Genomic DNA, 25133 nt, shown 5'->3' on the forward strand with positions numbered 1-25133 from the left:
CTTTAAGAAAAAAAACCCTTGGTTTTTGGTCTGTTGCACTTTGTGACCCTCACTTTATTTATGCTACAGAAGGAAAAGGCCCATGTGAATTAGGTGTGTACAAATGCCGAAGTAGTGCCTTAAAGAAGTAATTAAACTTTGCCAGAGCACTAATTTCTATTTCTGGAAGGAAAGACTATAGGTCTTTTGAAACAACTTTCTTTCTGCCCCTGCCATCCTGCAGAGAACCTGCATCACTCACTGATGCTTTTTGCAACAGCTCCTGGGCTCTTTCCCATTTAACTCTTCTTTACATACTAATTTATCGCAGCCGCGTCGGGAGCTGCCCTTTGCGGCTCGCCCGTCCCGAAGGAGTTAACCCTGTTTATTACATAATCTGTTTAACATTCGGGATGAATAGGAAACGCATGCCCCTCCTCTCCTACAGTCTGTGAGTTGGCTTCAGCCGCACTCCTCCCCGGCTGTGTGTGAGCCCGGTGCCACTGGCGGTGCCCGCAGCCCCGCGGTGTGTGCCCGGCTGTGCGCCTGCATGTCCGCCCGCAGCCCTGCCCTGCTCCGCCTCCGCTCATGCCCCCGGCGGCATCGCACGCCCGCGTGTCTGTCTGTCTGTCTGTCTGTACGCGCACATGAGAAGAGTGGAGCGAGGGGAGGCGAGACCGTCACGCTTGTAGGAAGTGCCGGCAGCCGGTGCGAAGCGTGAACGAAAACTCTGCCATCTCTCGGGCTGCTGCAAGTGGACAGACCACCTCACATAATGCCATCTTTTGATGAGGTTTTGAAGGAGGCTGGGGAATTTGGAAGATTTCAAAAGAGAGTATTTTTCCTCCTTAGCCAGACAGGCATAACTTTTTCTTCCCTGTTTGCCAGCGTAGTTTTCCTTGGGCCAGCACCAGACAGCTTCTGGTGCAGGATCCCTGGGGCAGCTGAATTGAGTGAACGATGTGGCTGGACACTGGAAGAGGAACGAAACTTCACGGTACTTCCCCTGCACCTGGGGAACGAGTCCGTCACTGGGGAGTGCGAGAGGCTGGATGTCACTTGGGACACCTCTGTCAGCTGCACCAGCCCGCTCGCCCGCCATGGCAATCACAGCACAGGCAGCCTGCCACTCGCCCCTTGCCACGATGACTGGGTCTACGAAGAGCCCCGCTCATCCATTGTCAGCAAGGTAAGGAAAACACCCACTCTCTAATCAGTGGTGCCTATCCTGCTGTGGGATTGCAGCAGTAAAATCGGGTTGCCAATGCAAGGCATTACTTTGCCAATGCATGTTACTTTGCTGTCTGGTTTTCCTTTCCAGATTTATTTAATTCTGAGTCACAAACAAATCCAGACAATGACTATGATCTAGTGCTGGCACCAAGCTTTTAGGGAAAGGTGAGCTGATATGAAAAGTGGCTGTTCAAAGCCAAGTGCACACGCATAGTCGAATACCCTGCCGAGATATTGCTCTGTCTGTAGAGGAATGTCAGATTAGAACAAAGAGTTAAGTCCTTGCAGCTGAGGCTTCGGGTGCTCAATTTCGGGCAAACAGCTCTGGTAGTGTGAACTCCAAGTGTACTCTATGACCAGGATCAATGTAGATTATCTCTTCTCTGTATTTCCAGTATTGAACATGTAAGTTTGCAGGTAATAAAAAAACAACAGGTGGCAGACTGCCTATCTGAGATCTGTCAGGAGTCAGCAGAAGTGATTGTGCTTACTAAAGAAAAAAAAAACAAAAAGACAAACACACGTTTTTGTGCAAAGCTAATATTCAGCTTTTCCTGAATATCGGTTTCAGAGAACAGCAGGCTATTATGGCTAGTGGTAAGCACTGGCAAATGCAGTGATTTTTTCATGAGGCTGCAAAAGGCCAGTGAAGATGCTTTCCTAGGAGACCCTTTGTGTAATCTGTACCATGGGTTTGCTGTGGTCTGGCTCCAAAATACAGTCTGCACACTAGGAGTGTGTATTTTAGAGTCATTCTGATAGCAATTGTCACTCATGCAGTGATGAAAAATCCAAAGTGTGCTTAGAGGGATTGGCTCGGAAATAATCAAGGTGCACTGCAAAATGTGTCAGCACTGTTGAGGGCTCTGCTTCCTCTCTGTCTCATGAGCCTCCTGCTGTGCTTTTTTTTTTGGCGCTTGCACTGGAGCTGCGTGCTCCAAAACAGGGAGCAGGGCACAGCAGGCAAAGCCCTGAGCGAACACTGACAGGAGACGCTTATCCTGTCCTTCCAATTCATCATCCTACTCCCATCCAGCTAGGACTGCTGTATCCACTGTCAGGCCTCGGGCTGTCCCGAGCAGCAGCTTTGTTCCCTGAGCGCCACGTGCAACCTGAGCAGCTTTAGCCAGGGTCTATATCAGGAGAAGAGAAACCAGAGCACCCCAGTGGCCCTCGAGCAAAGGTTCCGATCTGGCTTTCGTGTATGATCTGTGAAATCAGGGCTGCTCAGAGAGCTGCAAATGACATGCAGCGAGTTGGTGTCAAACTTTGGTCCCTAATAATGATGTGTCTCTGCCCACGTTGGCAGTGGAAGGCAGGGCTGGGTGGGCAGGGAGGGAGGACAAATGATGCCTTGGAGCTGCAGCCTGGCTCTGGAACAATCCATAGGACATGGACGTGGTGGGAAGTTTATACTGCTGCCTCTGAGGTACCTCTGCTGGGGGACTGCAAGGAGTTAGGCCTTAAAAATAAAAATATAGAGATTCCTTTTCTGTTGTTGTCCCTTTTTTTTCCCCTTCAGCCTTGCTATAGGCGAAGGCATGTGGGCTGTGTCCATGCTCAGAGTCTGTTTATGGCAGCACTTTGTGTATCTAACAGAGCCACTGTGATTTTCCAGCAGCAATGGGCACAGCTATGGGAAAAGGAAGCCACTGTTTGTCTTGCAGCAATAAATGGGAGTGAAAGGTTCAATGTTCTCAGGCAAATACCTCATCCATCTTCACTTTCTTGCTCTTCTCTGCTGAGGAGACCTTTCAGGGCCAGGAGGGATGAAGGGATGATTGGGCAAGCACTCCCACCTGTGCTCCCAAAAGTGCATATTGGGAAAACCCTGGAGTAACAGTCTGCAAGTTTGGGACTGTCTCTCCCCTGTGCTGGGGCAGCAGGTCCCACCATTGGTGTCACTGTGACTCCTAGAGACATTCTTGCTGGCTCAGTCCATCTCAGATGGAGTCTGCTGGGCTGTGACCTGTGCCACTTCGAACCTTTTCCCAGTTTTGCAACATTTTCTGGATAAATCATATCCCATGAGGCTCAATTTCTTCTCAAAAGGAGGCTTGTGATATGCATGTCCTGACTCAATTGCTCTGAGATCAGCTACTAAAAGGGGCTTGATATCTTGTTAATGAGTTATATATCCAGCAAAGACAATTTATTTCCCAGATTTAATTTAGTCTCCTTTTGCCCAGCTGAGTTTCTAACAAAGTGTGACTTAATTTAGGTTCTTTTTAATTAGCTCACCAAAGACTTCTTTTCTTACCCACCTACTTGTAAATGCTTCATTTTGTCCATGGGTGCAGAAATGTTTCTTTCAGCTAAAGATTTCTGCCATGTCTTGTTGAATCAGCAGTGGAAGTGAGCAGGAAGACAAAATTAAAAGGATGAGTTACAAAACAGTCTCAGGATGTGTGTTCAGGGAGAAAGGGGCGGGGGGGGGGGAAGTCATTGTACTGAAGGAGTTCTTCCAGGCCTATGGCAAGCACAGGTGCAGTGTGGATTTGCAGTGTGACAGGGGATTCAGAGGGAAAAAGCAGGCATATAAAGCCTTCTCTTTGGATAGATGTCATATCACACAGGAGGTCTGGCGGCTAAAGCACAGGCTATTGCAATAAGTTCACCTTATTTAGCACCCTTCAGAAGCTAAATCACGTGACTGATTTGTGAGGACTTGTGAAACAAATGGCACTGTGGTACCTGACTTCACTGCTCATGCTGCTCACTGGCCATTCTCTCATCTTAGATAGTTGTCTTATACAAAGGTGTTCGCAGTAGCATCACCAGAAGGAAGCAAAGGAAAAAAGGGAGCTGTGGATTGATACAAAGCACACGCTTTGTAAGTACTACCTGGGGTGCCTGCTGCATCACCTGCTGCTGCAGGACTCCCAAGTCTCAGTGCTGGGGTACAGTGAGACTCTGGGAGAACGTACAGGACTTCCCTCCTTCAGCATTTGAGGAGAAGAGCAAATTGTGTTAAGAAATCATCACAGGAGCAACACATGGAAAAGCCAGTTACCTTGTTCTCATGATGGTCAGTGCAGTACTGCTAAAGATTCCCCCTTAAGATCTTCTGGTGTCCAATGGACTCTGAGAATAGGTCCCTACTTCTGCAGTGACATGGCCAAGGGTCTCTGTGCTCCATTGCTCTAGGTCAGGCTTTTCTGTGAGGACAAGCCCGATTTGAGAAAGTTGTCACTGGTGCTGCACACATAAACTGCACTGTGTTAGAGCTGAGCAAACAAGACCTGGGTTCACATAAAGGTTTCAAGATATCATTTTGAGACACATCTGTGACGAGGTGGTGGAGCTATGCAGAGGACCTTGGCCCAGTGCAATCAGCTCTGGTTTAATTCAGTGTGTCTTGCATATCTCCCTGTGAATCTGTGTCAGCAGCAGGATTGGAATGCAGTGGCTATTCAAATTTTTCTTGGAGAGTGAAGCTGACAGGGTAAATTATCAAGGTAAGTCAATTCCTGACTCATGCCAGCTGTTGCCATCTAAAATGATGCTGGTCCCAGCAGGTGGCTGGCGCTACTCAGGAGGGAGGGTTGGTGAGAGCAGCAGTTCCTCAGAGCGAAGGGAAGCATTGTGTTTCTGTGCAGCAGATGGAGATGGAGAAACCACTGATGTGCTGGGAGGTTGCAGTGGACTGGGGGGTCACAGCCTCGTGCTCTGGCCAAGGGGTCTGGAGGGGAGCCCAGGTCATGCCCTGATCTCTGTAGCACTTGAAATAGAAAATGTTTGGCCTGCCAAGTCCTGCTGGGTGAGCCTTGTGAAGGGCCCATGTATCCAGGACATACAGAAGTCAATAAACCTAAGTGTGCTGAAGATGGGGTCACTGATCTTTAAGACTGCTGGGCTTCGGCACTATGCAATATTATCCCTGAGAGACAAATCTAGCAATTTGTGACAGGGTGGCTGGAAATAGTGTGCAAAGGGAGAACCATTTTCTTCAGACATTTTTGTCATTGGTGACTCCTCAAGGCATGGGCATGTGACTGCACTGAAATGGCCTGAGGTGGTGGAGGAAAGGAAGAGGGAGGTCTGTGTGGTCATCAGCAGCTACAGCACAGATAGACATATTTTAGGCAGCATTGATTTCAGCCTTTGTTGGCAGGAGTCGAGCAGAAGGGGCAGATTTCAATATGTCCTGGTTGCAGCAAATCTTCACATGTAGATGATGCCATTTTGAGACCTAACAATACTTTGCTGCCGAAGAGTGAGGTCTGAGGTGGACAAATGATCATCTGAACATAGCCTATTGCTCCTGTGCTGGGAACCAATCTTCTTACTTCTCTGCTCACCAGCCATCCCAGATAATAGCAGTCAACATTTACAGAAAAACCTGGAAGGAAAAAAACGATGTTTGTCTCATGGTTTTTAGTCCCTCAGAGAAGGAGATAACATGTCAGTCAAATTCAGGGTGGAAAAAGCACAGCTGGTCCTTATGCTATCCTCCTCCAAGGGAATAAACAACTCAATTTACTCTCAAATTGTTGATCTAGTGTGACTGTTGTTATTGGCATGGCAGTATATCCTGTCTTATTTTCACTGTCGTGGTGGGATTAATATTAATTAGGGGAGGGAGGGAATTAATATTAATTAGGGGAGGGGAAAGGGAAAAGGGCACAGGAGGAGCAGAGGAAGCAGCAACTGCTGAATTTCTTATGAAATTCTGACTAAGATTTCTCTGTATGAGAGGGGCTGGAGCAGGTGCTTGCAGGTGTTATGCCAGTGGGGTGTATTTCTTCCACTGCCATCAAACTCACTGGTATTAGTTGAGGGTTCAATTTTTTTATTATTTTGAGGACAGCTGCTGCTTTTCCCCCATTAGGAGATGAAGAGTTTCTCTACCTCCCTCTTGCTTTGTCCCTGAAGAGACAGAGAAAAAGGGGAAGTACAGAACAGGCCTTTTGTGCTAGGACACTCAACAGGTGATGCCAGTGGCAGGGACACAAAGTTAATGGGCTTTTGGTCATGCACAGGAGAGGAACTTACAAAGCTTTCAAAACTAACCTGTCCCTCAGGCCCTGAACCCCAGTGCCCTGGCAGCAGGGTAGTGGCTGACTGTGGTGTTCACATGTCCTCTGAACAGAGAGAGACAGCTTTCTCAGGATTTCTCCTGAGAGAAGCTGTGAGAGAAGCAGAGAAAAGAATGATCAAAACAATTCTTATTTCACTTGCTACTACTTGTTGTGCACATGTGGAATGTGTTATAAAAATTTGTTTACCAAGGAGTAATTTCTTAATTAAACACTAGATAGTGTTTAAATTAATTAACCGATTAAGTCAAAGCTATATCAAACTAACTGTAAGAGTTACTGAGTTTCTTAATAAGTATAGAATAATATAATATAATATAAAATAATATAATAAAACAATCAGCCTTCTGCAATCATAAAGTCAATACTAATTATTACCCAACTAGAAACCAACATCAACTCCTCTTGTCCTGGTAAGTGCTCAGCTTGAAACAAGACACAGAGAAGGACAGTTGCTTCATCCCTGAGCATTCTGCCAGAAGCTTTAACAGAAAGCGAAAAAGAAGATAATTTCTCCCTTTCCACCACATGCATTTTCAGAGGGGTTTGTTGCAGTAAGGATGTGGGAAAGATAGCAGTTTGAAAGGCCAGTGGACAAGAGAAGAGAAGAACTTCCCAGCAACAACTAAGGAACATGTAGCAACAGTCAGCATCTCCTGGGTTTCCTTAAACTATGAATATCTCACCGAACCATTTATCACTGGCAGTGCAAGGGTAAACCAAACTCTTTATGTTCACTTGTATGAATGCCATTTAAAATGTGTGTCTGGGCTCTGGACATGCTGCTGCAATTGAGCTGGAGAATCACGGTAAAATTCTTTATTAATCCATTGCCTTGTAATTTAATTGTAACAGGCAGTAAAGCTCTTCAAAACCCCTCCCCAAGGCTGCGACATTTTGAGAAGCTTTTAATGGTATGTTGTGATTTAAAACAATGTATTTTTACAGGGATATGTGTGCTGAAGTGAATAAAGGTCTCTCAAGTACCAGGAATGACATGTTTGTGGTTAGTCAGTAGGTCAAACTGAAATGGAATGTTTGCCTTGTTCCCAAGCCATGAAGAAATGAGAAGTTGCCACAGTCCCGTATTTCCCAGTCATTAGTCATGTACAAGCTCATCCTTACAGTGATTACACCACTAATGAGCTACAGGGAGCCAGTGAAAAGCCTCTTCCTTCTCCCAGAGAGATCTCACTTAGGTGGTTTGCTGCTCCTTTATAGATCAATGAAGCACCCAGCGCTGTTCCTTCCAGTCCCACCACTGCTCCTGTAAATCTGAGCATCTCGTTGGTGTCTAAGCCTCAGCACATGTGCAGACATTAATGACAGGCGTGTATTTCCAACCAGCAGTGGCTGGCTGCATGGACTGCAAGGCTGGCAGGGAGAACAGAACTGTTTTTCCCATCTGTTAAGGACACTGCAGAGGAATGTCTGGAAGGAGTGGTTCCTGCTGCCTGTCTGTGTTGGCAGCACCTCATTTCTGCTTACAATAGCAGCTCATCGTCAAGGCTAAGAGAGAAACAGTGGGGAAGTGGATTGTTTCCCAATTTGGGCAATTTTTTAGTCAGCTGTCTAAATGGAAAGGGTCTGTGTTCAGGTGCACAGGGGTTTGTGTCCTAGATAGAAATCTTGTAGGTGGGGCCAGGACTGAATGCAGTGGTGAGTTGCAGGGCTGTGCTGGGTGCCTGCACTAGTGCAGTGAGGGGCTTGGCTGAGAGCACAGCAAAGCCAGGAAGAGGATGTGCCCTGAGCTGGAGCTGGCCAGCTGAGCTAGGTCACTTGCTTTGTGATTGCCTTGAGGAGCCAGCTCGCTGGTTTCTAACAGGGTCTGTTAGGGTGTAGCCAGTGCTGTACGGAACAACAAATAGGGTTAAGATCAGGGGAAGAAAACCCTAAGGCTTTGCTTTACTTTACATTTTCATATCTTTCCCTCCCCACCCTCTGGCACTGCAATAAATGCTTTAGCATTTTTAGAAGTGTAAATGTCAGCCCATGCATGGACAGGTGTATGAATGTTCAGAAACAGAGAGGAGGCACCACACCACTACCTTTTGTGGAGGCTGCTAGCAAGGAACGTGGGAGGTGTTTGGGAGGGATGTCATACAGGAGGACTAAGGACTAACTGGAGGCAGTCTGAAAGTGTGGGTAAACTGTTGCAGATGATTTTTGTCCAAAGGATGCACATAGGGATAACTTTCATATACAACCAAACCAGGTCACAGCTGGAGCAGTGTAGTGGGTCTGACAGGTGGCTTGGATAAAGAAAAGGTTTCTGCAGGGTGTTCAATTCTCTTTTAAAGGTTACATTCCCCTCTAAAGGTTATGTTTGCAAATGAAAAACAAGACATTAGCAGCATGATGACTTCATTGCTAGGTGCTATGTCAAGCAAACAGAAGTGCTTATCTATATCAGAATTTATTTAAATACTTAAAAAATGACAAAGTGCAGGGCTACCTTAGGAGAACAGTTAGTGTATTGTCACCAATCTTCAGAAAGATCCTACAGCTCCTTAGAAGTTTCCTGTATGGTACTATTTCCCAGAATATATACAATATTTGACTATACTGTTAGTGAAGAGATGGTTTCAGCTGCTGCATAAATCATAGGAAATTGGTGTACAGATGAAAGAATCCTCTCTGTTGCCTTCCCCTTCCTTTCTGGCATGCAATTGTTCTCCTGCCTTCTTTCATGATAGTTTATTCATTGCTTGTTTACAGTAAAGAGAGGTAAAATCATTAAAAAAAATTACTAGTTTTGAAAAGGGGTCAAGGAGAGTCCCAGCCTCTGGCATCAGCACAGGCAATTGCATTGTGATTTTTAAAAATCTTCTTTTAAAGGTCATTCTCATAAATCCCCACTGTTTTCCAAAGATACATCTTTTGATACCATTTGCTAGCATTGTCATAGCTTCAAAAAGCAAGAGGTTAAGCAGCATTTGAAATCTGAAAATGCTGCTCCATGTTCAGTCTAATTTAGGAAAACATTTCTATTGCCCTTGAATATGACAGCTGAGAGCAGGTTTTATTCCTCTCAGAGGTTTCTGCAGCTCTTGCTCAAGATTTACATAAGTGGAAGCCAAGTGCTCATAACTTGACTTGGCTGACAGGTGGCCAGTCAGGCTCCCTGGAGTAGCGGGGTTGACATCAAAACCATTACTTTGTTTAAAGTCAGTGGAGGTGGGATATCTGTCAGGTTGGAGACCTGTGAGGTGCCCCTTGCATGTCCTGTGTAGGCACCTCTGAGATCTCAGGCTCAGATAATTCTCTGGGCATTACAGCAGGCAAATGAGCTGGGATGGATCTTGGGCACATGACACAAAATTTTAGGATCTGGAGAACTATGAATAGCTGAAGAGGCTGCTGTCTCTCTAGCCCACCCTGTGCCCACTCTGCTCAAGCAGAGCGCTTGAGCATTGGTGTTGTCATGTGCTGGTGAGCACAAATGTGGCACATTGTGTGTGCTTCAGTGACCAGCACCTTATTGACAATTTAAAAATTTCTTATAGCTCGCATCTGAAAGCAAAAGGGTCTCTCTAGGTAAATGCTGGCACCTGCTGCTGTCTGTGGCTTCCTTTGGTCCTGAGGTCTCATTGTTGCAAAGATTACCCCAGGTATGGATTGAAACCTCCCAAATCTCATATGGTCTGCAGTGGTTACATTTCTTTATTCTTCATGAACAACTAAAGTAATTTCCAATGCCATGCTGCCTATAGAATTACTTCAGTTTTAGTTTAATTCTAGTTTTAGTTCCTAGTCCCTTCCTTCCTCTCAACCACTTTCCCCTTCTCTTTGCCTCCACTCATCCCCACCCCCATCCCTGCTAGTAGTGCTAGGGAGTTACAGATACTGCAGTATAAGGAATAGAAAAGTCTGGGAAAGCTACACCAAGAAAATACATATTCAGTGTGTCTGCAATTGACCTGAGATCTGTTTTCAGTTTCCTCGGAGACTACATGTTTTTGCTTTTATCTAGAAGGCACTAAGAAGAATATCTAAACTAATAGATTTCTATAAGATGCTGTTTTCACTGGCAATAGCTGTGGACCCTTATTCTGCAGCAAACCAAGTCAGGACTTTGCCTTGGCACCATATTTAACGGTGATGTTTGCAGAAGAGTGATTTACTTTCCAAATCTGGACAATTGATGTATGAAAGGCAGCATCCTCTTGGCAAGGAGCTCTCCCTGTTCATGACCACTTTAAGAGTGCTTGCTGTGGGCCCACTGGTGCTCTGGTTATTGAGCAAGCAAATAACTGGTGCTATTGGTTATTGAGCGAGCAAATGTGAGCTTCCCCTTCCCCTTCCTTTCCCTCTTCCCGTGTGGACCTATGCAGTTCTGTAATGTTTTACCCTGAGGGTGACACCTGGGTGTTTATGCCTCTCCCTTGTTCCCACAGTATGATCTTGTGTGTGGCAATGCCTGGATGCTGGATCTCTCACAGTCTATCCTCAATCTGGGGTTCCTGGCTGGTGCATTCATTTTGGGCTATGCTGCTGACAGGTACAGTATGAGCTCATACTTTGATTTATTGGGAGGTGAAACCACTCTCAGTATCACCTGCAATAGGCATGTGTCAACATTTTGCAGGTTTAATTCTCTTGGGATAAACATCCCCAAATGGAGTTAACAAAACCCAGCCAATGTAATCTTTGCTTTGATTTGGGCTGGAAACTATATGCAATTGTACTTACTGGTCCTGTTTGGAGCTTAAAATGCCATGAAATGAGCTTTTCTTGTGGTTTCCAAACTTTTCTGTGCACATCTGGACACAGAAAGGGCAAAAGGACACAGAAACAAAAAGGAAGCATTCAGAGGAGCTTTCTGACTGATGTTTTCTGAAGGATATTTAATAGGCACCATTGATTATTTCCACTTTCTTTTCCTTTTTCAACAGATACGGCAGAATCCTCACCTACCTGCTCTCCTGCCTGGGGGTTGGAATATGTGGTATCATAGTGGCATTTTCACCAAATTTTACTGTATTTTTGATCTTCCGGTTTCTCCAAGGCATGTTTGGCAAGGGAAGCTGGATGACATGCTACGTGATTGGTGAGAGCTGTTACCTTCTTTTTTCTTGGTTAGGGGAAGTGAGGGATTTTTGAAAGACAAAGACTCTGGCTGCATCTGCTTGTCATAATATTTTTTCTTGGGAACAAAGCACTGGCCCTGGAGTCAGCAGACAAAGAGTAACCCAAATCCATCCTGGTTAATGCATTTGTCCTCCAATGATTAAGAGGTGAGCGAATGGATTATTCATATATAAAGGTTTTGTTATTACATAGAAGATCACCAGGATGATAAAAAATCTACAGAGCAAGCCCCAAATAAACCGGATACACAAACAGGGACATGGTTTATTTTGGCAATCTGAATGTCTTACACAGATGCTCAGAGGAGTTAGCTGTTTCTCCTCACTGGGAGGACAGCTTGGCTGGCTGCTTTCATTCTTTAGCTGGGAGGCTTTGCTTAGTGTCAGGCTGGACACCAGAGTTCATATTAGGATTATTATTTTCCTGAAATGGGAAAAGACAGGGAAGCTTTGTTATAAATAGCATCAAAGCAACGGGGATACAGAATCTTTGGTAGATTATAATTTATCAGTCTATAGGAATGAAGCTCCTTGCGCAGCAAGCTTCCTTTTGACAAGGAAAGGATATTGTTGTGGTGTCTTGAATGACTGCCAGGTTCAGTAAGGCAGTCATAAAGAATGAAAAAGCCAAACATTGAGCAAGGCATCCTGCAAGAGATGTGATGTCAGATTTACTTAAAAATAAAACCAGTCATGTGGTGATCTACTGTTATAAAACAAAACATAGTGATAACATCATTATATAGGGCAAAAGCTTGTATCATTGCTCTTGTCTATGAGGCCTGTGACAAGTGTTTAAAATTCCTGGTGGAATTTAGGTGAATGGGAGTGGAATTGCAACCAGACATGAACACTTACAGTGAGACCTGTGAGCACTGTGGTGATGTACATGCAAACATACCAGTCTAGCCCTTTTAGTACCTAAAGCCCAAAATAACCTTGTTTTTCTGGGCTAAGTTACACTGCTGAGCAGCTCCTGTCCAAGATCCAGGGAAAGGACCAGAAGCTGCTTTTCCTCTTACTTCTATGCACATGGCTTAATTTTAAACTGAAATCTTGAAACTTTGGCAAGTGCTCTAACCAACAATATGTTTTATGACAGACCCAGGGCTTCCTTAAAATGACCAAGCTTTAACAGAAGGGAATATTTTTCAATGCTCAGATCAGGCTGCCTGACTTTAGGGAAAGATTCAGAGATCCTGAGAATCTCAGGTACACTGTATTACTGCAGACCTAAGCAAGGTGCCTAACTCTTGGATAGAGTGATTCCTTCCAAATCCCTTCAGGGATCGCCTCTTATCTCCTGGGATCACCCAGAGTATTTGCCAACCTAGTATCTTTTAAGAAACATACATATACAGATCATAGGTAGGTTTGCACCAGGAGGGTGGTCGCTATTAATACATTCCCAAAGCTCTTGATCTGCGCTTCAGGCTGCCCCAATAACTTCCCTTTGCTTTTACTTACAATCCAGCTCTTTTGGAGGCACTGCTAATCAGATATCTTTAGGCAACAGAGTTGCCCCTAGCTATGCAGACATGATGGACAGTCAATAAAAATGGTCATGCTGTCATATCTCTCTGGATTGCCAGCCAAAACAAGCCATTGTTACTTGTAAATTTGTGCCTCCTTTAGCAAAATAAATAAATAAATAAATTTAAAATAAAATGTTTTCTGTGTGTTGCAAACCAAAGTAAAATCCTCTACTTTTACTCTGAAGGTGTTGTAGTGGAGATAGTTTTGAAACAAACAGGAGACACTTCATGCAATTCAATTGTGGATGTCATGGCCATGGGATATTGCCTGAAAAATGAGCATAGATTTCAGAGCTATTAGACACATTCACAAAATTAAAAATCCACCAAATGATTTTTAAAAACCCCAAACAACAAAAGCTAAAACTTTCTTAATAAATAAACAAAGCAGACTGGATCATACCTTACCCTCAGAACAAACAGCATGTTATGGTTAAATTCTCTTCCTCATAGATGTCTTGTCCATATTACCTGCTGTGAGCAGCCTCTGCCTGAAGGATCCCCTTGTCTGGGGCATGTGCCAGAACTGCACCAGGGAGAGTGCTAAGGATTTCCCACCAAGCATGATCATGATGCAGTCTCAAACCCCTGTTGTGGCCCTATGTGATTCAGTAGCAAACATGAGTCAGAAGCCCCTCTGGCTGAAGAGGGGTGGGTGAGTTGATGAGGAGATGTCACTTGTGTTTGCCCTGGACAGCCTCAGTGACATGCCTACACTGCTGAAGACAAGATGCTGTGCTAGACAGACCTGTGGCCTCATACAGCATAGCCTTCCTTGTATTTCACCTCTAATAATTTATTTTCAAATTGGGTTTGTTTCTGTGTTATTTATTGTGGCTTTGTCTCTGCTTAGTGACGGAGATCGTTGGTTCCGATCAGCGGATGGTTGGAATTGTGATTCAGATATTCTTTACCCTGGGAATTATAATTCTCCCTGGAATTGCATACTTGATTCCCACCTGGCAGGGGATCCAGCTGGCCATTTCACTGCCCAACTTCCTCTTCCTGCTCTACTATTGGTAATGTTGCAGTCATTGCTCTTGTCATTATTGCTATTGCTATTTGAGCACCTTGAGAGTCTTGCTGTGGCCCCAAGTCCCACAAGTGGAAGATGTAGGTTAGGAAGAAGATATTTGCATATTGTTGACTGTGTAATTTGTAATTACTTTGTAGTGAATCAGAGACATACATTACTCTAGTTTTTCTGACCAGTTTGCCTCTCTGGTCAGCCACAACTGGCCTTTCACAGAACTCTGCTCTGTTTATAAGGTTAACTTGACCAAAGTTGTTTTTTCCCATCAGCCATGAGACCCCACTTCTGCCTCGCATTATCTTAGTTAAAACTTAGTTAAAGTTTGACCTTGCCCTCAGGCCCCTGAGCTGGGCAGTACAGCTGATGAGAAAGCAGAGCTCTAAGCTGTGGTAAACACCTGTCTCAGTGCAGCCATCCAGTGGGATGGATCCCAAGAGACTAACCCACAGAGACTCCTCCTGAACACTGCTTCCTTAAACACTGCCTGCTGTGAACTTTAAAATAGCGAATCATCTTAACCCTAGGCTAGCAGAAACTGAAGCACCCATCATATTGCTTGGTGTTCAGTTTATAAAAGAAGCATACCTTTGTGTGTGTGTGTATCTTATAGTGATACAGCCAGAAGCTTCCTGATCTGCCTCTATATGTTACTCTGTGAGTCTAGTGTTGCCTTTCATTGTTGCTGCTCTACAGGAACCTTCTTTGCTTGTTGGTTATACTTTTGACAACCATTGTGCAGATACAATATTAAGATTTCTGATTTTTCAGCTTTGCAGAGAATTGATGAAGTCTTTTTTCTTATTTCTTGCCCACTAGGATCAAATATTTTACAGAAGGCTGACTGGAAAAGCAGTCCTCAAAAGAGTTTTTGTGTACCAAAGACTGAAAAATCTGTGTTTTGTGTTAACACAGGGTAAAAGATAAAAGACTTTTGTTTACTTATGATGTTACAAGGTAAAAGCCTTATTCAAAACTTTTGTGTTCTTACAGGGTGGTTCCTGAATCTCCACGTTGGCTCCTGACACGCAAAAAGGGAGAGAAGGCATTGAAAATCATGCACAACATTGCAAAACACAATGGGAAATTTCTCTCACCCCATTACTCAGAGGTACAGTCATATGTTTGAGCTAGAGGTTTTTTCTAAGCTTTCTTAAGCTTTGGAAGTTTCAGTGGTGTTAAAATGCATTCTCTCTAAGGGATAGACGACACTTGAAGAGTCACACCCGAACAGTTTGCTGTCAGCCACACAGCTACTTTGTTAATTGCAAGATGGGAAAAGTGAACTGGCTGGAAATATACAGGCTGAAAAAAAAAGGGTTTGCAAAACAAGGAATCAGGTCTTTCTTTTGTAACACTCCTACTTTAAAAACTTGTGGAAAATATCATAAAACAACATGAGGAGCAATGGTATTTCATAGCAGTTGCCATTTTATCTGACAGAGAGAGTGGAGATAGCATGATCCACTTTCCTGGCTCCTTTTCTAGAAGTTCCTTTTACATCTAAGAGAAATAGATTTTCAGTATAAATTTGCTTCAATCCCAACAGGGAGAAAACACACTGCAAAGTTCACAAATGAGGAAGCTCTGTCTGAGATCACTATTCAGAAAGTAGGATGATAAGTGTTGCAGTTACAGTCCTTTGGCCAGTGGTTGTGAGAGAACTTGAAAGGACTGATGCATTTAATGCAAATAATGCTGTTGTGACATTGCAACATTTGGCTTGTTCTGTGTTGGTAGCAAGTGTCTGGCTCTCAGACCGTGACTACTGCAGCATTGGACTTACGGTTCAGTGAGAAGAGATGTGGTTAACTGGAGTGATCACTAAAGTCCCTTTCAACCCAAAACATTCTATGATTCTTGTACTGGGTGCAGCACTCCAGGTGTGGTCTCACAAGGGCAAAGCAGAGGTGCAGAATTCCCTCCCTTGCCCTGCTGGCCACACTGCTTTGGATGCAGCCCAGGATACAAGTGGCTCTTTGGGATCCAAGTGTACATTGCTGGGTCATGTCCAACCTCTCATCCACCAGAACTCTCAAGTCCTTCTGGGCATGGCTGCTCTCAGTCTGTTCATTCCCAGCCTGTGTTGATACCAGGGGTTGCCTGGACCCAGGTGCAGCACTTTGTTAAACCTCTTGTTAAACCACATGAGATTATGAAAGGACCTGGAGCTGTTGGAGTGAGTCCAGAGGAGGGCTGTGAAATGATCAGAGGGCCGGAGCACCTCTTCACCTCTCCATCTCTCCAGAGGGAAGGCTGAGAGAGCTGGGGTTGTTCAGCTCAGAGAAGTGAAGTTTTGAGGGAGGTCTTAGAGCTACCTTCCAGTACCTAAGGGAGAGTTACAAAAGAGCTGGAAATGGACTTTTGTCAAGGACACAAAGGAACAGAACAAGGGGGAATGGCTTCAAACTGAAAGAGGGCAGCTTTAGATTAGATATTAAGAAGAAAATCTGCACTGTGAGAGTGATGAGGCACTGGAACAGATTTCCCAGAGAAGCTGTAAATGCCCCATCCTGAATGGTGTTCAAGGCCAGGCTGGGCAAGGCTTTGAGCCATCTGGCCTAATAGACAGTGTCCCTGCTCATGGCGAGGGAGCTGGAGCTAGATGAACTTTAGTGTCCCTTCCAACCCAAACCATTCTGTGATTCTATGAATCTATAGTCTTTTGCTGGGGCATATACACCAGTGTGATTCCCACATCCAGGTCAGAAAGTAGTAGGAAGTTTGTGCTTCTGCAGCTTCTGCAGCTTCCCCTCCACGTTCAGCCCTGCATTCCTACACCCACTTCCTCTCTAAACATCAGCATTTTCAAAGCATCATGTCAGAAAGATGTGTCTTCCCTTGCTTTTTGTTTAAAGTTGTATTTATTTTTTTTTTCAAAAGTATGCATGCTCATGACCTTAAGCCACTCACAGCTGCAACAGATTAACCTCCACACATCCAGATTTATACTGGATCTGTTCCTAGGACCTTTTTAATATAAAATCTCTGTCATCCTTTTGCTGTGCCCAGAGGAAAGCGAGCATCTCCAGAAAGTGCATGGGTAAAGGATCAAGGGTATTTCTCACATTAACTGATATCAGACTTCTCTTTCATGAAGCAGCTCTAGAATTTCAGGCTAAGGGCTGCAGGCATGGAGGCTCAGGAAGAAGTGAGAGGCATTATCCCTCAATGCACTTGGGCTCAGATTTTCCAGTATGTCTGTATCAATTTCATCAGCCAAGTCCCTTACACAGCTCTGGATGTTGCAGCTTTGGGTTTTTGTTGGCATGCAGAAACCACAGATGACTTTTATATGAAAAAGGATAAACATTTGCTGCTTTTGCTTTGTGAGTTATGACACTGGTGTAGGTCAACCCCAACCAGAACTTATTAAATTAATTCTAAATTATAAACTCTTTTTTTTTTTACAGTTGCTCATATTTATCCTATCATGGAGAGTTTTTTTCAAACTAATTTTCTAATTCTTGATCTCTGTCCAAAACCAGAATGAACTGCAACCCTCTAAGTAGAACTGCTTCATAAGAGAATTGTGGATCAAAACCTGTCCCTTTATCTACAGATTTTTTCCTACCCTATAGAACATATCTAGACATATATATTTCTTGCATACATTAACTTACATATGTAAATGTTATATACATCCATGTATGTATAAACCTGCATGGCCCATGAAGAATTAAGCATGTGTAGAACTACGTACATAAAAATAATTGTGGGAAGATCAATATGTAATTTTGCTGGAACATGAAAATGTGAGGGAAGTTATAAAAGATTCATCCAGGGTTTTCAAATAGTGTATCTTTGGAAACATGGGCCCTCTCACTGAATTCCTGACTGCACTGGTGTGAATAGCAAAGCTCTCCTTGACTTCAAAGAACAAAAAGAGGATTTTTACCCCTGCAAAGTGTTGACTCTCCATAGCGCTTCTTTTCTTCATCTATAAAAAAGTGCTCAGTCATGCTTGGGTTATTTTGACTTTATTAAGACATAAAAATACAAGTGGCAGTTGTACTGAATTTATCTTTAGTCCTCTAGAAATCTAAAACCATATTTGCACAAAGTCACAACTGATGGCTGGCAGCCTGTTCTGATAAACAACAGACATGGCAGCTTTATAACCATATTATGAGAGAGTCCAAGAGCAGTGCAGAAACCCAGCAACCTCAGCCTGCCTCACTAAGGACTCTGGCATGCAGCACAAGTGGCAGTGCTTTGAAGAAAACTTTTGGCTCTGGTTACAGAAGAAAAGTGAGAGGGAGTAGAAAGGAAGTTCAAATAAGTGTGGAGATTCTCTGTCTTACTTACAAAGCTTTGTGTCAGTCAGTTATGAAAAAGTCATACGTAAATACATCCAGCCAAATCGCACTCAAAAGCAGCTGTGCTACCTTATGATATAATAAAACAAATAAAGGGTGAAAGCTTTGGGCTCAGCCCTGGCTGAGCTGATGAGACCCTTGGGCAATGCCTTTGGCTTTACCTGAGTTCTCATCATGGATCTGCATGTTACCTCGAGCTTCTCTGTCTTTTCACTCCTGTCTCCCCTCTGGCCTGGGCTCCTGCACCTCTGTGAGCAGCAAGTGCTGTGGTAATAAAGAGGGGTTTGCTCTTCTCTTTGCCCTCTTAGGCCTCCTCTCAGGAGGGGTCAATAGCGGAGAGTTAAAGCAGCAAGGCTGCCTAAAATCCTTCTAAAAATGGCACAGCAGGTTTAACCCCATGTTCCCCACAGCTGCTTTGAGAGCTGATAGCAATCCCAGCTGTGGCTGCCAGTTCTTGGGCAGATCCCTGATCATGTTTGATCCCTGCCTAAAACTGCCTCTGCCTTATCTTCCTTGTGTCTTCCTCACTCGCCAAATGACCATATGAACGAAGGGTTTTCACCTGGCTTGGTTAAAAACTGCTGGCCAGAGTTACAAACAGTCTAGATCAATGTAACTAGTCCCTTTTTGGCCCTGCTTGTATTCTGCCTCTGTAATATCTACAGCAGTGAACTTCAACGGGTAAACACAGGACTGTGTGAAATCCTGCTCTTTTGTTAGTGTTAAACCTTCTAACCAGTAATTGCATGGAGTGTCTCACTGTGATTGTATTGGAGGCAGCTGAGAACAGATTTATTATACTTTGTAGGCAGTATGAGGACCATTAATTCATACTTAGCAGGTTATTTTTTTCAGGGTAAAAGCCACGTTCAGCACAGTGCGTGTGTATTTTAGGACCCTCTGAATTTCACTGGTTGAATATTTCATAGCATCCAAGCACTTTTACAGATCTGCTCTTTCTCTCACTCCCCTTTTCTTCCTGCTGCCCAGCTGTGCTGCCAATGATGTTCCCAAGCCCATTGCCTGCTGCTCAGCCCCTCTCTCCCTGCTTCCCTCAGCCCATTGCTTTGCCCTGTCTCCTCCTCCCTGCCACCCCTGGCAGAAGGCAATTCTGTGCCCAGAGGCCCTGATGTGACAATGACTGCTTGTTACCTTCCAAGAAAATCCAGGTCATCAAGGAGGAAATAATTTTTCTGATCTCAAGTTACGACTGGGGATTTTCAAATTGATTTTTGCACAATCATCTCATTAAGGAAAGTCCACAGCCATATCCAGTTATTAGCTATTCCAACACCTGTGCACTGCTCTGGAATGCTATGAGCAGTAAAATGGCTTGTCAGCACCTTTGCTCGCTGGACTGGAATATTGCTGATCACTGTATTTACACAGAAACTCTGTCCCAGTGCCTGCCTGACTCCTGACAGCTGACTACTGCTCACTTGTCTCCTCAGATCACTGTTAGCAATGAGGAGGTCACCAACCCCTCCTTTCTGGACCTGGTGAGGACTCCCCAGATGAGAAGGAACACACTCATCCTGATGTATGCCTGGTGAGTGCCCATATCATCCAGCTTGTTACCTGGGCAGTGGGTTTTGAGGAAAGATTTCCTTGTGACTTTTAGGGTCTCTCCAGCTGCTTGCAATCATTTGTTTGCCTCTCAACACTCTTTTCCCTCTGCTGTTTAGGTTCACAAGTGCCCTTATCTACCAAGGGCTTGTCATGCGCCTGGGAATTATTGGAGGAAACATCTACCTAGACTTTTTCATCTCAGGAGCTGTGGAGCTGCCCTCTGCTTTCCTAATTATAGTGACAATTGATCGCATTGGCCGGCGCCTGCCCTTCGCCGTGGGCAACATCGTGGCGAGCATCTCATGTCTCATCACTGCCTTCCTGCCAGAAGGTAATTCCCTTCCCTGGGTCAGGCTCTTCAGGTCAATGGCTTCCCTCTGGCACCTCCTGAGCAAGGACAGTGAGCCACATAGAGCTGCAGGTAAAAGTAAAACCATCTGGTGATACAGGCAGCACCCAGTCACGGAACAGCACACTTTATTTGCATGTAGATGGCCCTGGCACGTGGAATAGCCATATCTTTGATGGGTTGTGAACAACAGCTGGGAGTAGTCTTAGAGAAAATGTATATAAAGGCCCTGCACTCTCTGTAAAGGCAAATGCAAGGGAAGAATATACAAACATAATGGGAAAATACATTCCCTGACATGGAACACACTTAGTGATGTAAGAAATCAGTGATTTTGGTGAGTCATCTTGGTAAGTCTTTGCCTTTACAAATAAAACAATGGAAACCACAACACAATGTAAGGGCTGTGGTAGGCATCACAGAGCTTGTTGCCTTGCCCTCACTCTCCCATGGGTTTGGACAATGCTAAGAGGCTGGGAGAAAGATATGGCTTTTGATTAAGCCATTCTTATCTGGTTTCAAGGACAGAGAAAAGGTCTGGTACTGCACAAAGGATTCCCAGCACTTCTCTCCTTGCTTTAAATTGTTTTCCCTACCACAGTTTTTGGAGGGTTTTTTTTGTTGTTGTTATTGGTTTTTTGTTTGGTTTTTGTTTGTTTGTTTGTTTGTTGGTTTTGGTTTGTTTGTTTGTTTTTTATCCCTAGGGAGGCATTTGGAGGTGCTTTGAAATGTACATAACTATAGGATTATGCTTTATCTTACTGTAGCTGGGGACCAGCAGCTCAATGGACATCAGAAAGGCTTATTCCTCCCCAGAACTGTTCCTATCAAAGTGAGGGACAGTCCTGGACATCCTAAGAGTTTTTAGTTTCTCAAGGTATATCATGGGGCTGCCAACAGCCTTCTCTCAGTAGGAGAGGACAGCCTTGGGATTAAGATACTTGCAGTTGGACACTTGAGGTCTGTGTCTTGCTTTAAAGAAGTCTATTTACACAGATGGAAAAAACTGCAGCTCTCAGCTGTGAGCCCCATCACTCTGTGTTGCTCACACAATTCCAGTCCCCTGGCAGAGGGAGGATCCACATGGACGTCACCATCACCTTGGGAGTCTGATGGACTGAAGGGATGCCATGGAGATGATGTGGAATTGTTTTGTTCTTTCCAGCCTTTGTTTCTCTTATATGTTTTTGAAAACAGATCTCTTCAGGGCATAAGTAGTGTCTTGCAACATGGGATGAAGTTTGATGGTGATTTGTTTGGTTGTTTTGGAAGGAAAATAAACCCAAGTGTCTCATTTTTGGTTCAGAGAAAACTGAAATGTTTTCTTGTTCTTCCACTGAAGGTTTGAAAAAACACAATCACTGCCAGAGCCCTCTCCAGTAGCAGAGCTCCCCTTTGTGCCAAGTTCAGGCTTGTTGTTTCACTTGCCTCCCTGTCTGCCTAGTCATGGTTAGACCATGCAGGAGACTGTCCTCTCCCAAGAGCACGACAGAAGTGCTTGTCACATTCCTTGTCATGCACTTCCAGAGAGCACCAGATCTCCAGAGAGGGGTTGCTCAAAATGAGAGGGGCAGCTCTGCTCTGCTGTGTGTGGATGACCACTGCATCCCTGCTGATGTACAAGGGCTTCCTGTTGATGTACTCAGGGCAGTGGCTGCTCACCAGAGCTTGAGTGGAGCTAGGAGAGCTGGGCAGAGCCAGCGGGGCAGTGCCAGGTACAGCCTGTGCCAGGCGTGCCAGGTATGATGGGAGGGAAGGGGAGGATGACCAGGACTAGCATAATTAGGAGTTTGTCTAATGTGGAGTGGCTAGAAAAATCACAAAGGGTAGGTGGACTGCTCTAGGGAATATTATTTTACTGCAGCCTCCCTGGACATTTCTAAGAGATGTGTAGATGTGGCACTTAAGGGGCATGGTTTAGTGGTGGAATAGCAGGGTTGAGTTAATGGTTGGACTCAATGGTCCTAAAAGTCTTTTCCAACCTAAATGATTCTATGAGTCTATGCAGCTTTAGAGGTACTTTCCTTGTGGCCAGAAGGCTTTGGGAGGTGACTCAACAGTGTTTCTTACAACATAACATCTCTGTATAGAAAATTACTCCTTTCTGGAACGCAATTCGGATGCGGTCATGGAAGCTTATGATGGCTATTCTCCCACCCATGCTGTTATGTCCCACTAGCATCTTGAATCAATCAACTCTAGTGATTTCTAACTCTCCAAAGCAGCCTCACGTGACGTTTGAAAGCAATAAATGCCAGTATAGATTGATACCTACAGCAGTGGCCTTTCAGTCTGATTTGCAGTGTTCCTGTGGTATAATTTCTGCTGAAAGGGTCTGGGGCTCTCAGAAATGCTCTGCAGGTGTGGCAGAGCACATGCACTTCATGCAGAAGTGTTTCTTTTTGTATGAACAGATATCCCATGGCTCAAAACAACAGCTGCCATGCTGGGAAGACTGAGCATCACAGTAGCTTTTGAAGTTGTCTATCTAGTGAACAGTGAATTATACCCTACAACACTGAGGTATGTAAAAAGATCCAGGAATCTTTTAGCTTTTCCCTGTGCTTTTCTCCATTACCTGTTTCACTGTCCTTTGGTTAAACTTGGTTTTCTCCAGAGTTTCCCACTCTGAATAGCCACTGCTTAATGTGGATGGTATAAACTGAAGAGATAATTTTGGAGCTAAGTCTACATTCTACTCCTTAAACTGCTGGTTATGCTGTTTGGTAGCACCTCTCTAATATCTGGTACTTTTTGTCTTTTGCAGAAACTTTGGTGTTTCCCTGTGTTCAAGTCTGTGTGATCTTGGTGGGATCATAGCCCCATTCCTGCTTTTCCGACTAGCAGCCATTTGGTTGGAGCTACCTCTAGTTATTTTCAGTAAGATTTAATTTACAATATACTTTTGTTTTAAATATCCTTCTCCTAACAGAGCTTTTCTTTTGGGGTAAAAGTAGTATGTGGCCTTATGTCCCTGCAGAGCAGCGTTTCTCCACCCTTATGCCTAGAGCAAGAGGCTGAGTAGCAAATGGGTGAAACGTGATTTCTCTGTACAAGTGTGGAGGAGCTCAGGTCTGCTTAGGTAACTGCTGAAAGAGCAAAAATTAAACTGGGTGAAGTGCTTTAAGGCTGAGAAACCTTTCAGCTAGGCTCTGTAATTGCATGGGAGTCTGTGGCTAAACCAGACTTCTAGGAGGTAGATGTGATTGGAAAAAATCAGAATGAAAAGAATAGAATAAGAAGGGAAATTTGCAGTGACAAACTTTAGCTGAAAACAAAATTAGAAACACAAAAGATGTTTTAAAAGACTAGCATTATTTCAAGAAAAACATAGATAGAAGTACAGTGTTCACATTATCTAATTATTAAATTCTGCTGCTTCTGAGGGATATATGAATTCCCTCTGTCTTAAGTAAACAGCTACAAAATCAGAGTGAACTGTGGAACAGTCAGGGAACATTTGATTTTTTGCTCCAGCCCTTCTATTTTTGACTTAATACATTATGTAAATTATATCTAAGCAGGAAATTATTCCAAAATATCCATTCCTAATTCAGATTTTGAATGCTGTTCCCCAAGGAGGAGTTTTTATTCTGAGCCACATAATTTACTTTGACCATGGATAAAAGAAGAGAGTATTTGGGAAAATCTCAGTGGTTTCAGGAAACACAGATGCATCTACATGACAGAGCCCTTTGAGAAAGGGCAGATTTGTTCTACATGAGAAATAACACCCTGTTTCCTGTGCTTTTTTTATACATTTGCCCATATGTACTTATCTCAGGTTTTTGACTTCTAAGATCTCCCTTTGGGGAGATCAGGCTGTAAATGAGCTCCTAGCCCTCAAGTGATTTTGTAATAGGCTAAATTAATGTAACATAGAGGTATTTGATTAGAATAGGTTAATCAGAAATAGCTGATGTACTTAAAACATCTCACTTCAAACTCAATTTGAACAAACTTTTCTCAGTGGATAAATGCTGAAAACACAAGTAACAATGTTCTTATTGCTTTTGTGTTTCTTCAATGTCCATTGTAGGTATTCTTGCAGCTGTCTGTGGCGTCCTAGTATTGCTTTTACCAGAGACAAAGGGAATCTCATTACCAGAGACAGTGGAGGATGTGGAGCAGCTTCTAAGGTATGAGATACTTATACTTGGGTGAAACCTGAACTTTGCAATATCACTAAGGAAGACTACTGAAAAATGTATGGTGATAAAATCTGTATTTTTCTCATAGAGACACAAAATTGTCCTATGCATCTCTGGAAGCAGAAAGCAGCAACATTGCACAAGAGAGGTGCTGCATATCCTGCAACTCTCTGCTTGAGAAAACCAGCCATTACCTCAGTCAAAGCATCCTGTGAAGAAGGGCCCCTTATCATGGATGCAATCCCACAATTTGTGAAGTCATGTAAAAATCACATATGAGATGGATTTAAAGCTGAAGAGTTGTAGGCACAGCTTTCCCACTCCAGGCACACAGCCAGCCAGACTGCCTTGCAGATATGCAGGGAATATTTACTCCTTGGCTAAATAATTTGAAGTCCTAGTGCCATAAATTATTTCCAAGGAGAGGCTTTGAATATTGCATTAACTTTTACCTGATTCAATGTACAAACTAAAGAAGCAGGAAATTTTCAATGCAAAAAAAAAAAAAAAAAAGAATGTTTCATTACAGCAGCTTGGACTACAACTTGAACGACATATTTTCCTGTTTTTTCACACTTATACTCCTCTCCCCTTCTGTTTCAACAGTCATTTTGGAAAATGTGGCAAGAAACGGAAACACCGGGACACCAATTCTTATATTTGACTTTTGAAGGACAGCACTGAGCTAAGAACTTTGTTCCCATACTGGGAATTTGTTCTCCACCTGCTACAACTTCAAAATTTGCTGCAGAATATGGATTAAACTTCATGTTTTCCTTCTAAGCACAAGGACATTTAACACAAGTAGTGTATTTTTCTATGAATATTGAATAAATACT

The 25133-nt window shown here is 43.8% G+C and overlaps 1 protein-coding gene across 3 annotated transcripts; it reads left to right on the top strand.

Annotated features, from left to right (window-relative positions):
* The first annotated feature begins 707 nt into the window (after positions 1–707).
* On the top strand, positions 708–25133 carry SLC22A3 (solute carrier family 22 member 3). Of its 3 annotated transcripts, none has more exons than XM_053938223.1 (11): positions 708–1168; positions 10649–10752; positions 11147–11301; positions 13730–13895; positions 14900–15017; positions 19677–19774; positions 19911–20125; positions 22558–22666; positions 22911–23023; positions 24183–24282; positions 24383–25133. In XM_053938223.1, exons 1-11 carry the CDS (start codon positions 755–757, stop codon positions 24507–24509), a joined length of 1719 nt encoding a protein of 572 aa, XP_053794198.1. In that variant the 5' UTR covers positions 708–754; the 3' UTR covers positions 24510–25133. The 3 variants fall into 3 exon arrangements, 2 of the variants coding, with proteins under 2 accessions (XP_053794198.1, XP_053794199.1); XM_053938224.1 differs by having other exon boundaries at positions 24901–25133; XR_008429906.1 differs by lacking the exons at positions 22558–22666; positions 24383–25133 and having other exon boundaries at positions 24183–24272.

Source organism: Vidua chalybeata, chromosome 3 (assembly GCF_026979565.1).
Source record: "Vidua chalybeata isolate OUT-0048 chromosome 3, bVidCha1 merged haplotype, whole genome shotgun sequence".
Classification (NCBI taxonomy): domain Eukaryota; kingdom Metazoa; phylum Chordata; class Aves; order Passeriformes; family Viduidae; genus Vidua; species Vidua chalybeata.

Excerpts from the sequence above, each read along its gene's own strand:
- SLC22A3 (XM_053938223.1), top strand. The coding sequence starts at position 755 with ATGCCATCTTTTGATGAGGTTTTGAAGGAGGCTGGGGAATTTGGAAGA. Across the intron at positions 22,667-22,910 it reads TTATACCCTACAACACTGAG|AAACTTTGGTGTTTCCCTGT; the intron begins GTATGTAAAAAG and ends TGTCTTTTGCAG. Across the intron at positions 23,024-24,182 it reads GCTACCTCTAGTTATTTTCA|GTATTCTTGCAGCTGTCTGT; the intron begins GTAAGATTTAAT and ends TGTCCATTGTAG.